This window comes from Hylaeus anthracinus, unplaced genomic scaffold (assembly GCF_026225885.1).
Source record: "Hylaeus anthracinus isolate JK02 unplaced genomic scaffold, UHH_iyHylAnth1.0_haploid 2, whole genome shotgun sequence".
NCBI lineage: Eukaryota > Metazoa > Arthropoda > Insecta > Hymenoptera > Colletidae > Hylaeus > Hylaeus anthracinus.
In genome coordinates, this window is record NW_026534838.1 from 6,882,271 (window position 1) to 6,903,420 (window position 21,150).

The 21,150-nt window shown below is 46.2% G+C and overlaps 1 protein-coding gene across 4 annotated transcripts in view; it reads left to right on the forward strand.

Moving 5' to 3' along the window:
• Positions 1-21,150, forward strand: part of LOC128892926 (uncharacterized) — a 211,412-nt gene that overhangs the window by 101,160 nt on the left and 89,102 nt on the right. For all 4 annotated transcript variants that reach the window (XM_054153580.1, XM_054153579.1, XM_054153582.1 and 1 more), the window contains one exon: positions 10,924-11,001. In XM_054153580.1, the coding sequence (XP_054009555.1) occupies positions 10,932-11,001 (70 nt within the window). In that variant the 5' untranslated portion in view covers positions 10,924-10,931. The remainder of the gene's footprint in view (positions 1-10,923; positions 11,002-21,150) is intronic.

The window sequence follows — 21,150 nt, forward strand, 5'->3', positions numbered from 1 at the left end:
TAAGTTAATTCGAAACGTGCCGGGCAAAGAAACGTTCCTGGCCAGCTGGAAGTGGATGACGTGGCTGCGTTCCTCCGTAAACTTTCAATTTGAAATCTGCAGCGAGGCCGCGCCCGGAAGATTAAGAACTTCCTTTACCCGTAACGCTTATTATCTTGAGCGTAAGACCTCGAAAAACAGGGAGACAGTAATTGCTGCCAAACTGAGAGAGGGAACGCCGAGCTGTGTCGCGGTTATGCAAAAGCAGTCGACGGCTACGGGGCCACCCCAGGCTTTTAGCGGAATTGCTTTTACTAACTGATTACATAACGTAATAAAGGTTATTTTTACGCGCTTGCCTCCGAAAACGTTGCTCGGTGATACGTCACCGAAGCAACCTGGAAACGAGTTCGGCCGCGTCGGCGAGTCTCTTTATTTAAACGACGTCAATTTGCATTTCCTTCGCGGAAAACAGGCCCTTTGGCGCCCCGTTGGGGCTCCTTTGCTCCTGATATCCCTCTAACAAACTGATTTCGGGTTAGTCGAATAGGTACTCGATACAAGTTCCAATGCTTATCCTTTTCGATCATCTTGCGTGATGCGAACAGTTCGTAATCATCCCCTTGGATAACGAACTCGAATCGTCCTCGTGATCGACAAGAAAAGCGGAGACAAATGGTTGACATTGTGCCCGGCGAGTTTCCCATGAAGATGGATGCGTCGGCCTCGCCAAAAGAATGAGGATTATGTCCAAGGTCAAGCACGAACTGTCCCTCAACGGAGATCATTCCCCAAGGGGATGCGCTAGAAGGGGAAGCGAAACGAGGGCAATAGATACACGAACTCTGTAAGTGTTGTCTAGTCGATCGCGATCACTTCCGTCCTGTCCTTTCGACGTATCCGGTTGCTTGGCAACCACCGCCCCCTAAACATTACTTTGATACAGAAGGGGATGGGGGAGAACTTAATGGATACATATCGATATCATTTGTAAGCCCTCGAATCGCCGGTGAATCGCTTTGCGTCTTCTTTAGACGGAAGACACGATTGTCTTGTGCCCTTGGACCCATTTTTAGGTTGTAGTCAGTTTACAGTGGATATTGCAGTTTGTCGAGAAGCTAACTTCAAACTAACGGCACAACTCCATGCAAATCCGTTCCATCCCTGCAAACTCGGAACCAGCCAAGACTCCAACAATTAAGTAAACCATTCGTTCTCCCCGCTGTGTCGTCCTTTGGAAGTCCACCAGGGTACACGACACTAGCGCGGAAGAGGTTAGGCGAGACATCATCGATTGGATGTAATCGTGCACACAGATAGGCAGCGTGTAGACCGTGTCAGGGGGAGTGAAATTGGATCAACCGATACGGGGTCGCGTTATGAACACGAACCTGCCCCCCCAACCCCATAGAATTTTCGTTCCTCCCCTTTATTCGTGACCCCTCGTCCAGGACGGGTTCCTCCTCATGGAACGCCAACACGTGACGGACGTGTATCGGTATGAAGCCACGAGGACAACAGGCGTACAATCGCGCGCAAATCCTCTCGAGTTCCGTGTGCATCCCGTCAGCCGATCCGCCACTCCACTTACACTCTCCCTCCTGTGCAACATCCACTCGAGGCGTGTGCGTGAATAGGATTCCTAGGTGATCGTGGGACTCGAATTACCCGCTGTGTCTCATCTCGCGGCAATAAATACCTCGATCAATTATTCTCGCGTGGCAGCCAGCCGTGGCGTGTGCCCGTGTGTGCAGGTGTGTCCGCCTGAGCAGAAACGTTACGCCATGATGTATCGCGAGGGTGCGCTCGTTCTCTTTTTCAACGCTCCGGGGAGTGCCATCGAAAGTACTTCTTGTAAGTTAGATCGCTCGGATTAACGATCGGCTTTGCCGATAGCAGAGCTCGCCCGCTCGTCGAGTACATCGGTTTTCCATAGGACGACGCAGTGACACTGGACGCTTCCCGACACATTTCTTCGCAAAACACTCTTCACAGGCATACATTTTGGCCGCCCTGGAACGATTAACCGCAAGACACGAAGCACTTCGTCTCGAGTAATCATTTTTCAATGCCGCGCAACGGTACTGTCTGCTGAACGTAAAGCTTCCACGGCATTAGCTCCACGTTCAATTACGAAAGGGCTTAACCCGACGTCGTGTCACAATTCCAAACGTTTAAACTTGGAATTAAAATCTTCCGGATCTACCTGCAAGCATATTTCCTCGAATCGGATCCATGTAGCGGACATAAGGTTGCCCGTAAAGATTCCATTACACTTCGGCCGAAGTTACTTATCCTTAATCCTGGTATTACTCGAAGATCGAATGGAGCTAGACTCTCGGAGCTGTCACGTCGAGAGAGGAAGGGAGAGAAACGGTAAATTAGTTCTCATCGATCAGACTCGCCCTTCTGCTTGAGAATGAAGACGTATCGCAAGCGGCACTTATCAGTTCAAAATGCAGACAATTAATTTCTGTGAATGATCGCTTCGAGAACCCTTCAACCAGGCCCATGAACATCAACAACTGAATTAACGTCCTTAAGATGCAGTACAATGTTTGATAAACTATGCTCTCGACTCTTTGACCAAATGTACGCGTGCCAAAAAAAGTAAGAGGAAGAGAAAGGTAGCTGCTTTACATTTCTCAGGCTATCGTACGCATTTTAATTAATTCAATTTAGTCCGTTAATCCTTGTGTGCACAGTACTCGTTTTGTAGATTTTACTGTGAACTTCATTCCTCGAATAAGAAGAAGTTAGCATGAAAAGTAGACTGGCACGAGTGTTGAGGAGTGAGTTTAATTTCGAGTGGTACAATCGAGTATGAGTGGGTTGAATGTGTATCTCTTGTGCTCAGTTACGGTAGTTGCCTTTAATGCGGCTTAAGTAAGTCACGTTTAGAAGAAAATTGAACTTGGAAACATAATGAATTCCACGGGTTACGTCTGCTGCGTCTTAAGTACGCCGAGCTTTCGCAGGGAAAACAGTGCTTTAAAAATAACGTTTCAAAAAGTATTCCTGCTACTTCTGTATGTACTGCTGCAGGAATTGTAATATGGTGTTGTAATAGTGTTATACTTGTTCTTCTTAGGTGCTCTACCTATTCAAGAAATCCGCCTAAATTAAACGATATCAAACCTATCATTTAATTTATGCAGGTTTTTTCTAATAGTCATAGAAGGTACGAATATTTATGGGGTTAACTGTATATGGATTCGCAACAGTCTGCTTGTCGCGAAAAGTTCACTAGTCCCGTGGAAAGGTTTAATATCGCTGCACAATACTCGTTGGATCGCATCAATATTTTCTCTGTCGTGTCAGGGAGAGATAGCCAGATGAGGATTATCGATTATCAGTTAACGAGTCTGCACGCTGTTCCTCGTTTTCTCCGGTTACGCCCCGATCTTTTTTCTGCTCCCAAGGGATTACACCTGTACGCTCCATTATGGGTATTATAATTATATGGGTACCATGATAAATATGGTTCCTGCGTGAAAAAAAGTTGCGGCTCCCCGGCGGTGGATCTTTTTAGGGACTAGCTGGATTACGTTGAATTACAGTGGAGTATGATGCTGCTTAACGATGCCGAGGCAATGTAGACGACGAAGTAAATAAATACAGTTGAGATTCTTGGCAAACCAGAACAGATAGCTGCGTTACACGAAATTCTGGATGGAATTTTTAATGAGATAAAGCTATGGATCTTTTTAATTTCGTAACGTTTGATAGTTACAATGATTCCCTATCCGGTAGTTGTCACCAGCTGATATTTACTTCGGGATGCAGAGTATCCATTGCGATTGAGTATAATCTGTTCCGTTGTAGTTTGTCTATCGCATTCGTCACAAATTGGAGTTTGTTTTGGAAATTAAGTATGCATGAGTGAGCCTGCTGTAGCTGAGCCTGAGTTATTTAATACTATTTCCCCTTTCCGAGCAAATAACGGCGTGGCTTCGGCTTCATTTAGTTTTCATTCGTTCCCACGGGATATCTAGAATTTGGTCATCATAATTCATTTTATCGTTAATGCTATGATTTGCAATTCTCCAATTAATCAAAACATTTCCCTCGTTACCACATGTTCTTAACGAAAAGAGAATTTCGTTATATCCACAGATACATATGGTGGCGATATGCTGTTATTTGGTAAATGCATCACAAATATTAGTTCCACAATCGGGACGCTGACCTAGGAGATCACGAAGTCGGTAAAATTTTGCAATTTATGCGTATTAAGCGTATTCCAACATTCTTTAAATTTAGATGGGAGGAGGTCCCATAAAGGCAGAAACCTCCGTCAAGGGTCGTTTTCTATTGTACTCTTTAGTGTCATAGGAAAAAGCGTCAGCGAAAAATGTTGCCATCTTTGCGTGGTTAGCCATAGAAAGGAATCTTCAACGCGAGCACATTTTCCCACTCGTCATTCCCTCGGTTGTCAGAGTCGAAACTCGTTCCGGTCGGGCGTCCATTATTGGCGGACCATGATGAGCTCGTGAAATGCAGAACTGTCGCTCGTTGTTTGCCGACTATTGTTTATCCGCACGGTTATGTGACTCGTTGTTATCGTTTCCGGATACCCTCGCCCGGGGCACAATGAAAATTCGCGTTTCCGGATATTTCCGGGCCCGTGGTGGATAACCCAGACCGGCTTTTTTCAAACCGTTTTCCGCTGGCGTCGTTCTGCCGCGAATTAATTTACGGCGCCCTGGTTGAGCGTCCTCCGTTTGAGCGTTTACGCGTTTCAGGCTCCTCTGAGCGAAATCGTTTCAACCTCTCACCGTTTGCAAATTTCCCACCTCTTTTCATTCTGTCGAGGTGCAAAAGTTCGAATGCACATGGGCTCCAGATATGCTTGCCAGCCGTTCGCTTTTTGAGGAAACACAATCATTTTTTCAGCTCTTTCTCTTCTTGTCCCTTTCGAAGAATTCGCGATAAAACGGTGACGCATTTCCGATTCCAAACGAAATGAATTATGGTATAGGAATTTGGCATATTTAATTTTCTAATAAAATAAGTATGGACGATCTTAAGATAACCTTCAGGACAAAAGACAACGGGCTAAAAAATGGCGAAGAATGTCGTAAATAGCATAAAAGTGGGAAAGTTAGCTATTTTCTGGAACATGGGCCTGGAGGAAGTCTTAGATTGAGACAGACAAAAAATGAACGTTTTTGTGGGACCCCAGTCTTTGAAACCACTTTCAAGTGGCATTTCTTTCGGTATTGTTCCAGCGTACAATGGTATTCCTGTTTTACAACCGTCTAGAAGGAGAATATAAATACGAAGACCGACCGAGTGTAATTGCACTGGTTACCGTTACACGAAATAGTAAAGCGAACGAGCCTGCTTGAATAGGAAGTCGAAAAATGGAAACCATTGAACGGCTGGAATGTTACGTCGCGTGCTACGAATTGTTTGGAAACGTTCATTTCGTAAAACTCTTTTTGTCCACATTCCTGCTGCCTTTACCTTTGACACAGAATTTTAACTTGTTACCCAACAAAACTAAAAAAATGTAGTAAATTATTATTCGATGCATATATGTATAATAATTCCCAGCGAACAGATCGTCCATCATTTGTTTTCGAGAAAAGATTGTCGAATATAATTTTTACGCGTCCAAGGCTTCCTGTTTCAAGGGGTTGAAATATTCGACACGGCGCGGTGGTCGGTTCTCGCGGGCATTACACGCGATAAAAATGCCCTCGGAAGGAGCACAAGCGCGGACACGGCATATCGCTTAAATCGATCCCGGGCGAAGATTAATTGAATATCTATCCGTTCGTGCCGGTCGGATCGCTATGCTCCATATCGGAGGAGAAAAAATGCGGGATTCCCGTGACACTTCGGTATTTCTGCTAGCAGGAGCCAGCCCAGGCTTTTCCGTGCGTGCCATCGCCCCGGTATCGTGGAATTCGTCGTGTCTCGATCGATGGTCGGATTTCAATCTGTACATCCCCTGCACACTGCGAGTATGACGTCCTGTGACGCATGCGGACGTGCACCCCCGGGGAAAATAAGCCGCGTTGTTTTCGCTGCTACGACAGTAAATCTTGCTTTCTTCTCTCGACGTTCGCGAAATCTGTCCACGTTTTTCAAACCCGAACACGAAAACTTGACAATATTTGCGTCAACGCGTGCCGCGAGAGAATTACACAGACAACGTTCGGAAATTTTGAAAATTAACTGCTAACGCGCCTATAGGAATGAAAAAGTAACGAGTACGAATTACATTTACTGTTATTTAGTAGGATAGGCAAAATGAAGAATACATATTCATAGATGATACAATATTCATTTTATTAGGCCATCGTGTCTTACGAATTACGGCCTTCGTGGAAATATTTTGCATTTGGAGCGTAAATTTTCTGACATACGTAGCGGAATGCTCGCTGAATCTTGACGTCACTGTGAAATCATTACAGCCCGTCATCGTTAAAATTAATGGAGGTTTCCATCGAGCCGCGGATGAGTAGTGTATTTCCAACGGTAATGAGACGTAGCCGTGGTGGCAAATAGACGATCAAATAAGTCCTGTTCGAATATTATTAATTTTCGCCGAGATATTACTCGGATACGCCTTAGAATTTCCATTGTAACGGAGGTTGAGGACCTAGAAGGTTGATACTCTAAGAAATACAGTCGCAGCAATATTTTCTTCGATCCAGGAAGATACAAACGTCGACAGCCTGACTTGGCAATCGCTATTAAGGGCTGCAGAGATCGAGAATCCTTCGTTCCATCTGCAATGAATTTTTTTGCTGGACTACTCCATCAGCATTCGGAAACGAGTTATCTCTGCCTTGTCCCGTAATTACTCAGGAATTAAACTCGCCTCGTCTCGTGCTTCCACCCCTTGCCACTCGAGTTTCATGGCCGAAGCCGCGTAAACGCGAATTACCGGTTAAACGTTCCACGAAAATCGCATGTAAACAGTGTACTTTATTCGATTACGAATCACGAGACGAGAGTGCTCGACGAGTGGGACTGCTGCTGGTATCAAACATGATCGGATTAGTCGTTTGTAGTTCCGTCGTTGAACGAGTGCAGCCCGTGTAATTGGTCGCTTAATGCCATTCCGACTGGCCACCAATCGCGAGGTAATTTCGTAAGAACGCCGTTGGTCGGCAGGAAGCAAATTTGTTAAAGGTAGCGATCCTTTTTAGCTCGATTTTTTAACGCGACTCAATCTACTCGAAGCATTGCACCCCTCGTGAAATATAGCGAGAGGAAATGACCGAAAATGGATTAACCCTTTGAGCTGGGGAGGGGACTCTCAATCACCAGCAATAATGTTAGTTCAGGCAAAGGTGACCTCATTCTCGAATCTCAAATTAGAGATTTCATTTTCGAAGTCAATATGATCTTAGCATTCGTGGCAATAGAATGCTAAGAAAGGATCTCGAGATGCTGGTAGATACCAGAAAACAATGCTTCGCGTTATTTACTCGCGCAGCAGATTCTCCATGAACAACGGAACGTCACGAAGAGAAACTTGTAGGAGAAGGTACCGAAGATAAATTCCATGAATTCCCCGCGTGTAATTCACCGGATGCACATGTTTTCTTTCCAGCGTGATGATCATAAGCGCGATGAGCGCGTTACAACAATCGCCTGTATCACTGGAGACATTAAACAGTGCTCATAATCCGACGCGTGTCATAATGTAGACTGTAACCACCTGGATGCTCGGTGTATCATTGGATTATGGGATCGGCGACACGGGAGGCCGCGTTATACGATACCGTGTCCCTCAGGATACCTTACAAATAGATTCGTATTCCAGTGCACTTCTTTCCGCGCGCATGCATATAAATGCGCGGCTTTGCATCGAATGGGAACGCGACTTTTAAACCCCTCAAGGCGGAGGAATTAAATTTGTACGGTGAGTTTCATCCCTCCACCCTCGTTGCGATAGTTGGTATGCATTTGAAAATTGCCAATTCGGAATTGCCTGGCATACAACGAGATTCGTTCCAGAAGGTATCGATCCTTTCGGTTCTACCAGTTTTTAAGCAAGAACGAATCTGTGCTCGATTCTACAGAGAGCTTCGTTTATCCGTTTTATTCGGATTTCATTGATTCCCATCTACGAAGCACGGAAGTAACAGTTGAAGTAAAACATTTCCCGCGTATCATCTTCCGATACGAACATTACCGGTTTCATCTACCCATCAAACAAAAAGTACTATTTTTCTTCCAACGTGTAAATCCGGAATTCGAGTCTTCTAATCGTTGACCAGATGCAAGTGCACACGTGCCACGATCAGAAAAAAAAAATCTATCCAACCCTGGGTGTACAGTGAAAGCAGCAACTACCTTCCCAGTCGTCCTAGGGAGCTCGTCACGATCAGAAACTCCGAGGCTTGTAGTTCTCCGCGTATGAACGGAACGTCGGCAGGGGTGTGCAGGGGTGTGTAGGTGTGCGCAGCACCGAGTCGATGTCTATGGAATGTAATACGGTGGCTGGCAGCGTCACGTGGCTATTTAGAGGAGCTGGCGTGGAGTTTGGCACGCGAGGGAGTACGAAAGAGTTCTGGAATGACGACGTGGAAAGGGGATGTCCCTCTAGGTGGAAGAAACGGAGAGGCAGGAGGCGAGCGTGCACGAAGAGACGCTCGAGGCGATGTTCTCTCCTTTCCTTGGTCTGTTTCTGTTCTAGCCAGCATCGTCCGCCTTCTTTTTCTTCTTGTCCCTGTTGCCTGGCTGCTCCCTTTCTCGTTTTTTATCCTACATACATTCGGGGCGTCTCCTTTTTCCCCGTTTCTCTTCAAAGTCTCCGCTCTTTCCATGCTCTATTTTTCAAACTGGCTCTAGCTGCCTCTTCGTCGCGCTCGAAGCCCACTCCGTTTTCGTCCTTTCGCTTCGTGCTTTTTCCACCCTATCTTGGGCACGTGTTCGTTCCTCTCTTTTTGCTCTGCTCGAAGTTTAAGGGTTGACACTTGGGAAGAACACTCGCATTGTTGCTCAGAGTTGACATTTAGCAACGTCAAGACAGCCACGGGCTCAGGTGAAAGGTGCTCCGAATGTCTTGAGAGAAGAATCACTTTTTCCAACGTCACATACCGGTGAAACTCCTTGAGAAACAATAGTCTGGCGCGTGGCGCGTTGGTCACCGTGATCCCAGCAAGGAAATCCTTCTCCTCCCTCGTTCGCAACTCTTTCGAACGCATACCCAGGAACGCGTTCCTTGTTCCCCGACACAGACAACGGCCGGGGGAATCCGCAGATGCGGTCCGTCCCATCCGCTCGGCTGGCTCGCAGGTTCGCTCGAGCTTGCGAAAAGCCAGACCATTGACACCGCCGCGTACTCCGCCATTGTTACCGGGCTAATAAAGAAAAATAAAGGTTCCTGTTCCTCGAGGATATTAGCTCTTTCCTACCTAGCCCAGCCTGTTCTTTCTTGCCGGCGGAGCACGGCCAAAGAAGCGCGGCCGACGTCCGGTTTCCGCATTGCTGCTTCGTTCCTCGAAAAATCTGCACGTTGTTTAATCCGCCCGTGATCACCACCCTTTTTCTTTCTCCTTCCGCGTGCACTGGAAGCAAATTACCGGGCTTCTTTCGCTTGGCCACGGACGTGTCTTAGCTGCTACTGCGACTTCTAAAGTTGCGCGCCAAGATGATCGATTTCTTGGGGTCGAGGTACTTTTCGAAGAGTTCGTTTTACAATCTGGCTTAAAACAACCTCGAATTGCGTTTACGATACTACATACCTACAGGAGGATGAAACTTCCGTTGATCAGAATTTTGAATCTATATTGGCTGACGTTGAATGCGACTCCTCCCTAACGCGTAGCTACCAAGCCAGACATAATGAAACACAGCCCACAGACGGAGTCGACATGCTTTATCCTCACCTCATGGTACGGCCCGAGGGCCATTCTTTTCAGCTCCCAACGGAACATAGTCTGGTGGGTGATTGGGTTGGGAATTGGAAGTTGTGTACCGATGTAACAGGAATTGTAGTTGATAGTTAGGAAGTAAATCTATTGTCGTCTCCAGGAGCATCATGTCTCCTGCGTCGCCAGGACTAGGGGAACGTGGCTTTCGAGATATCTCTGTACGAGGGCTTTGCTCGCGTAAAATGAATTAAATTTGAATTCTGTCGATCGTGGGTTGCCTTCGCATCACAAATCGAATTAAATCATTATTGCTACCCTTAACGTATTTGCTTCCTGCCGACCTATGTCATTTTTACATAATTATCTTGCATAATTATCTTGTTTTAACGAGATACGCGCTGACTACCCCCGATCTGAAAAGCGCTCTACTTCCTCCAGGTTCCAGTGTCCTCTTCATCGATACCATGTACAAAATTACCCTCGAACCGTCTCTGAATTTGCTCCGTCGAATCTCCCGGATATCGACAGGACCATCGGAAAAATTCGAACGGTATCGATCGTCGAATTTCTACCGCGTGGAAAGCGATCCGTCTTCCCCGCTGCCGTGGCCGGGAGCGCATCCATCGATATCCGGTACCGGTCGAGCGAAAGAAGGATTAGTCGAACACTTTTGCCGGTAATACACGCCGGACCCTCCCCTAATTGTGGGCTGTCGTTGTTTCGAAACGAGAACACGCGGCATTAATTCGTGCCGAGTGTGTTCTTTCTCAATGTTTCGCGAGGGTCCGCACGACAAACTACACAAACCGAGTAAGCGCAGGGGCCTAGGTCGATATTAGCTCGACGTTTGCTCGACCACTCTACTTTTCCGCCATTTCGAGTCGATTAAGCTAGTTTCATTCATCGCTGCTGTTCCGGAAGTAGTTGGAATTCTGTTCGAAGGCTTTTTATATGCCGTGTTAACGTCTCGAATACGCTGGAAGGGTGCAATTGGAACGAGGAAATTTAGAGAGCTCTAAAATTCATCTCTCGAGTTTTTTCTGACGATCTAAATAACGCGATTGTGTTTAGTAACTAATAGTTCCCGTTTCTGTTGTTGCAGATTCGAAGATGAAGTGGCCGTTGGCGCTGACTTGCTTCCTGCTGCCGCTTTCGTGCATCCTGGATGCATCGCATGCCGGTAAGTGGTTATTCTTGTAATATCTTATCCTGTGATCGTGGAATAAATGATATCGTCGGCAATCACCTCGTTATTTTGCGTATCGACCGCGCGACAGGCGGATGAATACCTCTACGCTAGAATAAATTGTTAACCCACTGCCAGGATTGTTTGCCATGCGAGGATAGCGGTCCCTTCTACCCTCGAAAGCTTCTCGATTCGCAGCTTGACTCATTTTTAAACCATAAATCTTTTTACGCCTCCTCGTCACACTTCGGAAGAACGGAACACGAGCTTCGCGAGCAAACGCCAACTGGCCGATAAAACGTCGAATGTCGTAATAACGATACTCGAAAGGGTGGAACTCGACGATAAAACCAACTGTACGATTTCCGACCACGGACACACCGCCATTATCGCCTCATAAATCATTCCCTGGATCGACGGTTCCGGAGGGTGACGAATCGGTGGGGGTGCAACCGGTAGTCGGCAACGAGCCATGAAAACGGACATCTAAACCAGAGAAAGCAGTCGAATCGGAACCACTTTCTTCTTTCTATTAGCCTAACTCGACGACAAGGGACGCGCAATCCTTAATCCATCTCAGCTACGCGGAATCTGGCGTGAACCCGTGCGAAAATAACACCGAGGGCTGGATCATCGTGGAAATAACCTCGACAGGGGTTGCTGGATGATTCCTGGATGTAATGCACAGCCAACCGTGACCCATAACCGCAGACCTTTGCGTCCGTCCTTCTCTGGACTGTGCGCGATCGAACAAATTACCTCTTCCTTCCCTTTCCTGCTTCGGTCTCCCTTCAACATATTGTTCTTTAGTCTCTCCGTTTACGGTTAAGATTAATCACCGACTCCTGGCCACGCCCCAGACCAATTAATTGGAATGGAATAGATCATACAGTATTATCATTGATACATCGTGTGGACTAGTGGTTACGACTCCGTCAAATATGGGTTAAAATATTCCGTTTGCTCGTTACGATAAAGTTTAGTCCGATCAGTCTCTGCAGTGAAGAAGCAACCTAGTTTGGAATGATTGCAGTTCACGTGGCCAAATAAAGGGGTCAGTCTCCTTACCCTGGTCTCTGGCACACGTTCCAGTCCATGTACCTAAAACCCCTGGCACTCGATTCGGTCCTTGTACAGCGGTATGCAACTTGTTTCATCCCATCGAAGCAAATCTCCCGTCCTCGTCCCGTGTCGCAGCCACGAACAATCCCGTGTTCACCGGTCTAGCAACTTGAAGTTCGATCTTCGTGGGTTAGAGGAGCCGAGGCGGGGGACCCACACGGGACACACGGAGGGAAGGCTGTTCAGGGCCAAAGTGCACTCTCTACCCCCTTCTTCCTTTCCCGACGGAGTAAAGGAACCGCATCGCTACGAAGGACCCCTAGAACTCCACGAGACTTTCCCCCTTTTGACTTAATTGGCGGCTTCGAGACTAACGACGCTAGGCGTCTACGTCGATTGAAGTGCCGTCTTGGCCGGACGCGAACTAAGAAGCTGGAAATTCGTTAATGGTTCTCGCGATACAATCGATCCCTTCGAGAATCTCGAGAGATCTTGGCCGTTCTTTTCATCTCTGGTTTAAGAAAGTGGTAAATGGAGCGCAGGCTACTCGTACTCCGTGTATTCCACTTTTGACATATTTTAAACATCTTTCATATTACCCTTCACTCGTGACACAAAAGACACAATAACGTTAATAATCTCGATAATCTCGAGACGTGATAAATTACGGAGCGAACCCTTCCAAGAGTGTGTTGAAGCCAGGAAACGTAGTTTTATTCCGAGTTAAATATACATCGGGGAATGCTCCGGGGAATCAAGTACAATAAAAGTTGGCACTCGAAAGTTGAGAAATTATTATTTAACCTCGATGCAACGTTAGAGTCGAGTGTCCGGGAGAAGGAAGCGGCAAGCCAGTGTCTCGGGAACGTTGCATCGTTAATGATTTACTTTTTGATGTTCCGTCGAGTTTCAAGTTAATTGGCGACATCGAGAAGTCAGACATAGCCGTCGATTGAAGTGCCATCGCTTTGCAAACTCGTGGACGTCGACTAAGAAGCTACCAACTTGTTAATGGCTGGTAGGGAACAATGACGTTGCCGTCGCTAGGTGGCCATTGTCGGAGCCACTGGAAACGTTGAGGTCGATTTTTTAACGCTTCGATAACGTAAGAGTTTCGAGAAACTTGACGAGTTTGTTATTGGTACCACGATGGCATACGAAAAACTAGAACGTGGATTTAAGAAGTTGAATTATTTTTAAAGGGTTGAGATTACATTATTTAATACACTGTGTACACGTGTACTAATTGTGAGATTAAGCTTGCAAAGATTTTATTCGTTCGAATATCCAACTCTAATTGAAAGGTGCGTAATCCTCTTCTGGAAACATCCTTTGTGCAATTCACAGACTCGAGTCAATACCGCGCCCAAAGAACTGGGTCTTCGGAACTCGACGCGCTATGTTGAACGATTCATTAGACAAAACGAACGGTTTAATGGCGGAAAGTACGGTCTTACACGGAATCGATGAGGCTCGAAACGTCTTAGATCGATCGGAGAAGTTCCATGCCAAGGGAAAAAAGTTTGCGAGCGGTGTATGTATGCGAGGGCTTGTACAGGGGACCGATGTCCCCAGCATTCAGTTCCAGTTTACGATCACTGATTCTCTTTGAGTCGTTGAATTTGATAACTACCTTAATTGGCAGCTTCGGGCCTCGCAAAAGCCGTCTTTGTCGAGCGAAGTGGGCCGGAGCAGCGACACTTCAGAGAGTTCTCGATAGAAAGTAAGAAGCTCGAAACTCGTTAATGGCATGGATCTTGTGGAACAATGTTACAGAGACCGTTCACGGTAGCCTGGTTGCGGCGGAGGGTCTCCATAGGATTGTGTCGACCTTTTTCCGTTTGTCAGACGGAATCGGTCGCAAACATTCGATCTCTGAAATATTCATCCACGTTTGACCCCTGGGTGACGAGAAAATACATTCTTGACGATATTAAAAATTCGATGTTAAAAATAGTCAAAGCTTTTGTTGTCTCTTTTACCATAGAAAGGCACAGAATTCATTTCTATACTTAATATATTGCCAGTGGCCTTCCTCCTTAATGGATTCATGACCTCGATCACTGGATGAACGTCAATATTTGCACGGACCTAAGTAAATTTCAGTAATTCGCGATAGTTGCTTAATTATTCTGAATTATCCAGAAATGCGATTCCCCGGCTGCTTTAATCAGCATACTCCGAACTACTAAAGCAGACGTCTCCAAGACAGTGATACAAGTCGAGCGCACAACATAGAGGCGACTTCTTTGTTACTTTAGAGATTAAGAAGTTCACCCTGTTTACTCGTTCACTCTTACGGAAGGATAGAAGTTTCTAATTAGGATCTCGAGTCTGCTCTCGCTTCTCAGCGGTGATCGACGCATTCGAAACTTTCAGGCACGTCGTACACTTGGCGACATAATGACAGGGCACTCCTCAATTTTTCGTGTTTTTATTCGTGAATCATTTCGTGAATAATTCAATGAGTCGATTACAAACTGTGGACAGGATCAACATTGACGGAGGTCCCGTCACCGACTCACCCTTTGTCTCCGTGTTCTATTAGCGAGGGTGGTGTCTCATCGCTAACTGGGAACGGTAAATCTAGCTGCTCGCGCAGGGTCACGTTGTAGGCTGTGTTGCGTCCGCAGCTCTCTATTATTTCGAATATCAATGCAACATTAAGCCCGTGTAAACCGAAGGTAAATACGCGCCGCGTTCCTGCCACGTCCGAGCCGAATGCGTGCGCGCATGCAGCAACTCTATCGAACAATCCAACCAAGCCGTTTTCGCGATTTACGTTTGCCCGTATTTTTCCAATTCGGCCGGATGTGGCCCACTTCCCAACGCCGCGCGCCGTAAACTACTCGCATAAAGTGCGAATTTTTTTCGAGAGTCCCGAAAACGATCGTTGCCGCGAGACTGAGGCTGTTAACGCATTATCAAGAGTTACGGCAGCTGTGCATCTTCCAAACGTGGCTACTTGTTGAAAAATATATGCGTTCGCGGGACAATTGGCGTTTATGGATAATTGTTGGGTTTAGAAACGAACTTTTCCATTCTCTAGTAAACTGAGTCTTATTAAATATTTTTTTAAACAGGAACGTCTCGACTCTGGTTATCGTTAGGCTTCCTTTTACCGCTCAAAACGTGCCGATCAAAATCGCACTACCTCTAGAGTTTAGTTTGGTCAGCTCCGCTCTAATTTATCTCCATTCTCTCATCGCTTGGCGCCTCAAACGAAATTCTACCTTCTTCCATCGAGCCTGAAGTTCGCGCTCTGGCTTAATACCTGAACGAGCGCTCTTCCGGGCAATCAATGTTCGCCAACTTCGGCCAAAAAGTGTAGGGTCTCTCGGCCAAAAAAATCAAGATTAACGGACGCCTCTCGAGTTGCTTCGAGTTACAATGGAAATTTGTTAGATTTACTTCCGGTTCCCGTAATTTCCTCGTCGAGCAGCAGCGACGGGGCCAGGGTGGGTATATTTGCTTTGAAGCAATCTGCACAGGAGAAAAAAAGGCGGAGGGGGGGGGCCGGGGCCGGGGCCGGAAGGGGGAGGGCACGCGGATGCGACCGTGCGCACGCTCTCCCTGATAGAAGTAAGCTTTTTCATCGGAAGGGAACTAATTTTGCGACGATGAAAATGCACGTTTACAGACCGTGGCCGAGCGAAGCTGGTAAAAAGGGAAGTACGTCGAAAAGGGAGGAAGAGAGAGAAAAGAGCATGGCCCGAAGCGGAACACTGAATTCGTTCGTTCCTTGTCCCCGGCGAGCGGTTTTGTAACTTTGTACAAAAGTGCATTTCCATTTCCGCATGTGCCGCGTTGAAATTAACATTACGCAGGAACGAGCAATACGCCAAGTTTCCGGTTAATGGACCGTGAAGTAACGGGATATGTCCGATAATATATCGTAGCTCCAACGAGTCCGTCCATTCGACCGGCCGGAGAAGACTTTGTCAGGCCACGTCCATCTTTTTTACCCATTCCAGCCCTTCGTCCCTTTTCTCCTCTCTGGAGGTGGCGGTTGATTGAATTCTGCGGGGAAATGGTACTTGTAATTGCAATTGCAGTCTCGTGGAAGTTTGAACGACGATGATTACCGTGTTGCTCGGTGATTTGAACGAATCGAGTTTCGCAGGAAATAGTTATCCGACAAACTTTAAATTAAATGAGTGGAATTTTTGTCTCCGTCGAATAGAGTAAACGTTTCGACTTTTTCGAGGACAACAAATGCGCACCAGAACCATCCAAGGGTTAAATAACAAATTATGTACCACGTATCGACTCCCGATACAATTTTAATGTTGGGATTAAAAGTACCAGACCCAGAAACTCGTCGCCTTTCTCTCTGGCGTAAAATCAACACTCCCGTAGGTGCCAATAATACCTTCATTTTATCGTTGCCTCCTACTTCACGTCCTTATCTCTATTCGATGCCAATTGATGGCGTACCAGGATCGTGAAACAATAACGAGCAATCGCTTAATAGGTCGTCCGTGAGATCTTTTTTAGCTGTTGATTCTATTCACTCGCGCTACTCGACTCCCTTCCATTAAATGATATCGTCGCGTTATAGATCGTCGACGATAAAATGACCCGAATTCCATTTAGCCGCCTTTCGAGGATTCAAACTTTCCATTGTAAGTTGGCCTTGATGATATCAGCGAGAACTTTGTAATTACCGAGCTGAAGAGAGTTGGCCGAGTTTGTCAGCCCACAGGATTTTTAACACTCCGCTTGGACACTTTTGCGTACTCTGTTACACGAGTTCATCGGTAACCATTCTTTGTTCCTAGAACTTTGAACAATCCTCCAAGATGAACAGCGTACGCTTCTGTCGGTAAATTACGAAGATAATTTTTTTGATCAACCTAAAAGGTTCGACTAGAGGAACTCGATCAATTTTCAGCTGAGAACGCTGCTCGAACGCGCGAGGAGTTCGCATTGCAACTCGGCGTTGCCCAACAATACATATCCGATCGCCTACAACAGCTGGGAAAAATATCGAAGAAGAGTAGGTGGGTGGAATCCTGGAATCCGAGCCAGGAAAACAACCAACGAAGAAGCGATAAGGCATTGTCTTTACTGACAAGATACAACGGCGCAGTCCATTACAAGCTATTGGGTCCTGGAAAATTAAGACCGTTGATGCTTACTATTACTAACAACAATTAATCCCTCTGAGCGACGCATTAGAGCAGAAGAGGACTTATACCGGCACCGGTACAAGCCAAGTGATTCTGTAGCAAAGGAACGCTCGGGCATATGCCATAAAAGACACGCGAGGCATGGCGTATTCATTGGGATGGGATATTCTCTCCCGTGCGGCTTATTCACCTGATATTGCACCATCGGATTATTATCAGTCCTGGTCACTTCAACGTCATTTGGCTGATGAGCACTTTTCATTATATGTAGATAAATTTTAGTAGCCATCGGCTTGAGATTTACAGTCGGTCTAATTTAAATTTACACTAATTTAAATGAATGCTTCATGTTTCCGAATAAATTTTTAATTAGAAATATATACACGTGTGAAGTTTAATCATGTACATGTTTATAATAGAAAATTGATTCGGATAGTTTCTATAAAATCCCCAGCACAGAACTTTTTTGCTTTCTTAATAAAAATACATCGAGCTGTTTGTGGCATCGCCTGAGCATCGGGCATTTAGGGATTCTGCATCGAAACATGCTAGTTAACTAGTTACACGCGCGCACTCGCAAATTTCGGGATCGTGCAAGGCAAACTCGGCGACAAGCTCGCGTTGCACAATGCATATTTATATATTTACGTGGCTCGTGGAAAACACGAAGGATCTGGGCCAGCGTGCACGTTCGCCTCCCTAACCAAGTCACACGTGTTGTAACCTGTATGCGATTAAAACTCCGCTCGGTTCGCGGCGTATGTCGTCGAATACTTATGCGGACCGCGAAGATAAGCGGTCGTTTAAGACCTCCCGATACTAAGGAGTCACTTATCCGCGAGGATTCGTGGGTTATCTCAACGCTGACTTCGTGGCTGTGAAACCGTTGCACCGTCTAACGATCGGTATATCGAAGATTACTGCTGGAGCAACCCCGAGAACTGTGCTGGTGTTTCGAGCTGACGGAAACTCTAGACACGCGAAACAGAAGAAACGCTGACACACAGATTCATCGATTGTGTTCACATGTACAGATGAGCAAAAGCTTTTAGATAAGGATACATTCTAACGTAAAATGGTATGCTCGCATAAAAGAAATTAATTGTTACGTTAAGGTGGGGTGTCGGATTATCATAACGCTGGATTTGTGACCATGGAACATTGTAGCGCCTAACGATTACTATACCAAAGTGGCTATTAGATAGTAGCGGAAATACGTGCGAAATATTGTTATTGCTGAAAGCTGCACGGAATGCACAAGTTAACGAGGTAACGGTACTAAAGGCGGTAACAATCCTTTATCCAACGTCTGTGACTTTAATACCTAACCCAAGGTTTAGTTTAACTTCGAACCCTTCCTATTAGCCAGATGAGAATTGAACAGAAAATGTATCAACCTATGTATAATTTTATCAAATATTTCAAGTTTCCTTTAATCCCAGTATCTTCCCAGAAACTTGGAAGTCCGACACCGGTGAAACTCGTAACCTACACGTTCAAAGTAAATTTAGATAAAATTGACCCAGTTCCCTGGAAGGGTTAAGGGAGCATGCGAAAGTTCAGCGAGAACTTGGTTTACAAAATCGCCGTGGAAAATCACAACTGCTCCGAAACTCGTCGAAAAACCGCTTCGAAAACGAAGTATTAAAACTCGGCCCGTAAAAGACGCTTGGAATCCCGACGCGCGACGGTAAGCCCCGACGGGCTGCGAGAGAACAAGGACCAAGGATGAAGAACAGTCGGAACCGTCGACGATCAGGTAATTAGGACGAAAAAGCTCATTCGACGGGGGGTGCGTCGGTTGGGGAGCGACGAACAGGAAGCTGGATCTTCGCTTCAAATTTCCAAGTGCACACATCGCTAACTAGGTTACGTAACACAATTAGCGCCTCCGCTAATTTCTCAGCGCCGACTAGGCAACCCGGCTAGGATGGTAGTTCACTATTAATGGGCAAATACAAAGCGTCGACTATCTGGGACGCCTGCTCACCCTCTCCTTTCACCCTGTTTCTCAGCCTCGCCTATCAGCCGGCACCGAGACACTGTTGTAGTACAGTTTACACTTGGAGGTGTGTGCGTGAACACGCTTAACCGTGACGCAAATACATGTTTGGTTACGCGGGCATACATGGGCGAAAATCGTCAAGAAGGCTACCGCGCTGGCTACTCGTTCGGAAATGATAGGGGAGCGGAAGCGAGCGTAATTTTGCTGCCGCGTGAAAACAATCTGAAATAATATTCGCTTGGTCGCAGTTACTCTTTCGCGATTTTTCATCGAAATTTCCCGCGCTGTATTCAACAGCTGATATTTCCAGCTTGGAAAAGGGTGCAGCGGGAACGGTTTCCAAAAATCCGAAAACCGAGTTGTCCTCGAATTTCTCTTCTCTATTCCCTTCATCCATTTAGGTATTCGCGAAACTTTTTACTCTTATCGTCGACCGTGTCTCGCTCCCCTCCCCCCCCCCGTTTTCTCTCTTTCTATTAACCGAGAAGCGTACGAAACGCGAGAGGAGAACGGGTGGGAGGACGTGGACGAGAAAACGAGAAAAGAAAGGCGGAAGCGAAATCAGTGAAAAACAGAAAGGTGGAAAATAGGGGCCAGATTCCCGTGTGTGCGAGGGAACGTTTGACGAGATGCATCGGTGCATTCCACGCCTCGCTCGAAGGATACACTAAAAACGTACATATTCGAGGGTAAATCCGGCGTAAAATATAAATCGGTAACGCCGATGAAAAACTCGGTCGACGTCGAGCCAACGGCTGTACGGTATTTCGCTTCGTTGGATCCGGATTTTCTTTTTTTTTTTTCACCCTCCCCCTTCCACGTCTGTTATTATTATTATTCATTTTCCGTAAGGACGCGCACCTATGCAGCTGACGTGCATTCGAGAACGGATCGGGGCTCGTGGACCGGATGCACTCTCGAGCAGAGCGAAAGTTACGTAACGCGCTGGAAAAAGTCGGCGCATTTAGCGATAAATCGAGAGTCGAGTAATGAAACGGGGACATGAGACGAGCAGAGGTCCGGTCGATGCTATCGACTGTTTCAATCCTCGCCGGAGTTTTTCGAAATTCTGAAAACACGGTTGGATTCGGATTGTTATATTTGACGAGGTTTCCCTCACTCCTTAATCAATGTCTAATGATTCATATAAGCTCGAGTATCGTTACAGTAAATTACACGCTTTATAAGTTACATTACGTAACACGACCTGATTCCTGTGTGCACATTCTGTAACGAAATGGCTCCGAGTGCAAAAGGTTAATACCTCGAGACAAAACATCTTTGTCTCGGTTAAAATTCTATTATACATACAAAGAGAAACGAACAAAGGTGGGGCGCGACGTAGCAACGGGGTGGGGCGAAAGAACGTGAAAAAGGGAACGTGGAATCGAGCCGGCTTTTAATCGTCGTCGCGACGCTCCTTTTTTGTGGCACCGTGTGCCAGTGTCGGAATCCACTTTAACGGACCTTACTAATTACCAAGTGAGGTGGTCCTCCGCTTGTTTACCTCGACTCTGATTAACCTTCTACGTGGCTCTCGTTCCTGGAACAGAAAGTCTCGGTGAGCATAGTCGCGACATGCGAGCCCCGCTTTGCAAAAAATTTCACGGCTCGCTTGAAATCTCGCGCGACGTCACTAGCGAGCGACTCGCAAACCAATCCAATTAATCCCGAACGAGGCGACTTCGATGAAGCTCAAGTTTCCCTTATGTGGCGTGAGTAGGGAGCTTTACTTTATAATTGACTGAGGTATGTTTATTCTTTTATGGAAAAGGAGCATATGGGGAAATCGACATAGTTTGGAGAAAGAGACATACTTTCGTTTAAGTTTCGATTATTTTTCTGTGTCCGTGAAAAAAGAAATTGTGACGAATACTAAAAAGAGCTCGAATTTCTCTTGCACAGTCGTCAAAAAATTATAATTATCGGATTACAGAACTTCCG